General features: G+C 54.5%; 1 protein-coding gene across 1 annotated transcript in view; it reads left to right on the forward strand.

Moving 5' to 3' along the window:
- The window catches only part of SCAMP2 (secretory carrier membrane protein 2), a gene marked incomplete at its 5' end in the record, with an annotated part of 6,901 nt that overhangs the window by 1,586 nt on the left and 3,686 nt on the right, over positions 1 to 1,629 (forward strand). The window contains 3 exon segments of the mRNA XM_010133481.1: positions 273 to 504; positions 925 to 1,084; positions 1,554 to 1,629. The exon segment at positions 1,554 to 1,629 is cut by the window's right edge and continues 1 nt beyond it. Of these exon segments, the coding sequence (XP_010131783.1) occupies positions 273 to 504; positions 925 to 1,084; positions 1,554 to 1,629 (468 nt within the window).

A 1,629-nucleotide genomic window follows, 5' to 3' on the forward strand; every position in this document is an offset into this window, starting at 1 on the left:
GTTCGTTGAAGGCGCAGCTCGTCCAGGTGTCTGCAGCTGTTGTAGAAGCCACACGGCTTTTCTCTGGTCCTTCAGAGCCCTCCTGGCACCATACCTGTCACCCCACAGCTGACAGGGTGGGGATGGAGCTCAGACAACACCCGCTCTGGTGGGGCTCTGCCCTCAGCACCCGCCTTCGGCTGCTTTAAGCCCAGTTTTGCGCCGTGTCTGAGCTGTCGTGTGGCGCTGCCGTGCTGAGGCGTGCTCAGAGCTCGTTACGCACCGAGCCCCAGCCTCTGCCGCCGGCCTGTCTGAACGGCCGCTTGCAAATGATGGCGCGTGAGTGAACCTCTGGGTGAGAGCAGAGCAAGAGCTGCTCCTTCCTCCTTTCCGCAGCGAGGCAGAACAACTGGCCGCCCCTTCCCAAGAAGTGTCCGATCAAGCCGTGTTTTTATCAGGATTTCTCTGCGGACATCCCGGCCGACTACCAGCGGATATGCAAGATGCTCTATTACTTGTGGATGCGTAAGTAGCACCTCGACCTGTGGTCACAGTTCAGTCGAAGAAGGTTCTGCAGCAGCTGCGGGGGTTTGCCCTGCAGTAAATTCTGTAGGTGGGTAAGCAACGTCTCTGTAAAGGGCTCCAGGTTGATGCTGTGGGAATAGCTCATTCCTGAGAGAACTGCTGCTGGGCTTTGCCCTGCAGTAAATTCTGTAGGTGGGTAAGCAACGTCTCTGTAAAGGGCTCCAGGTTGATGCTGTGGGAATAGCTCATTCCTGAGAGAACTGGGATCGTTGTTTTGCAGAGACTTGAACAACAAATCCGCTGGCCCAAAGGCTCCTTGATTGCTGCAGAGCTCCGGTGTTCAGTGAGGGGTTAGGGACGGCTGGGAGAGACTTTGCAGGGACGTGCTGATGTGTTTTCTCGCTCTCCCACCCCGAGCAGTGCATTCGATCACCCTGTTCCTAAACCTGCTCGCTTGCCTGGCGTGGTTCACAGTCCGGCAGGAGAGAGGAGTCGACTTTGGGCTCTCCATCCTGTGGTTTATTTTATTCACACCTTGTGCCTTTCTCTGTTGGTACCGACCAATCTACAAGGCTTTCAGGCAAGTACCGGTTTTATTCCCTAACGGGGATGTGTCTTTTGGTGGGAGGAGCTTTGGTTTTATCCCTTCCCATCATATATTGCCCGCAGGATTTTCCCAGCTCTTTGCGTAGTTAAATAGATCAAACCCACTTGTTCCTGAACACGGTAGAAGTATCTGATGGAGTTTGATTACGGTGGTCATTCCTCATCTTGAAATCCCATCGTAGGGTCCTGCTTTTTATTAATCGCTGAGAAACTTGGTGCATTAGTGTGTGTTAAAGAAGCTGCCTCCCCCCCACCTCGCACTGGGCGCCTTGTGAGTGGTGGTGCTGTCTGAGTTCCTTCCGAAGTCGCCTCCCCTTGGTAGCTTTTCCACGGAGGAAGAGGTTCCCTCCGTTTGTTTCCCTCCTCTCAGAAGGGAAGGGAGGAGGAGGGAGTCTGCGCAGGAATCACGTCCCTGGGTTTCACTGCTGCTGTCTCTCCTGCAGGTCTGACAGCTCCTTCAGCTTCTTCGTCTTCTTCTTCGTCTTCTTCTGCCAAATCGCCATCTACGTCATCCAGGCG

The sequence above is a fragment of the Buceros rhinoceros genome, unplaced genomic scaffold (assembly GCF_000710305.1).
Source record: "Buceros rhinoceros silvestris isolate BGI_N320 unplaced genomic scaffold, ASM71030v1 scaffold26933, whole genome shotgun sequence".
Taxonomy (NCBI): Eukaryota; Metazoa; Chordata; class Aves; order Bucerotiformes; family Bucerotidae; genus Buceros; species Buceros rhinoceros.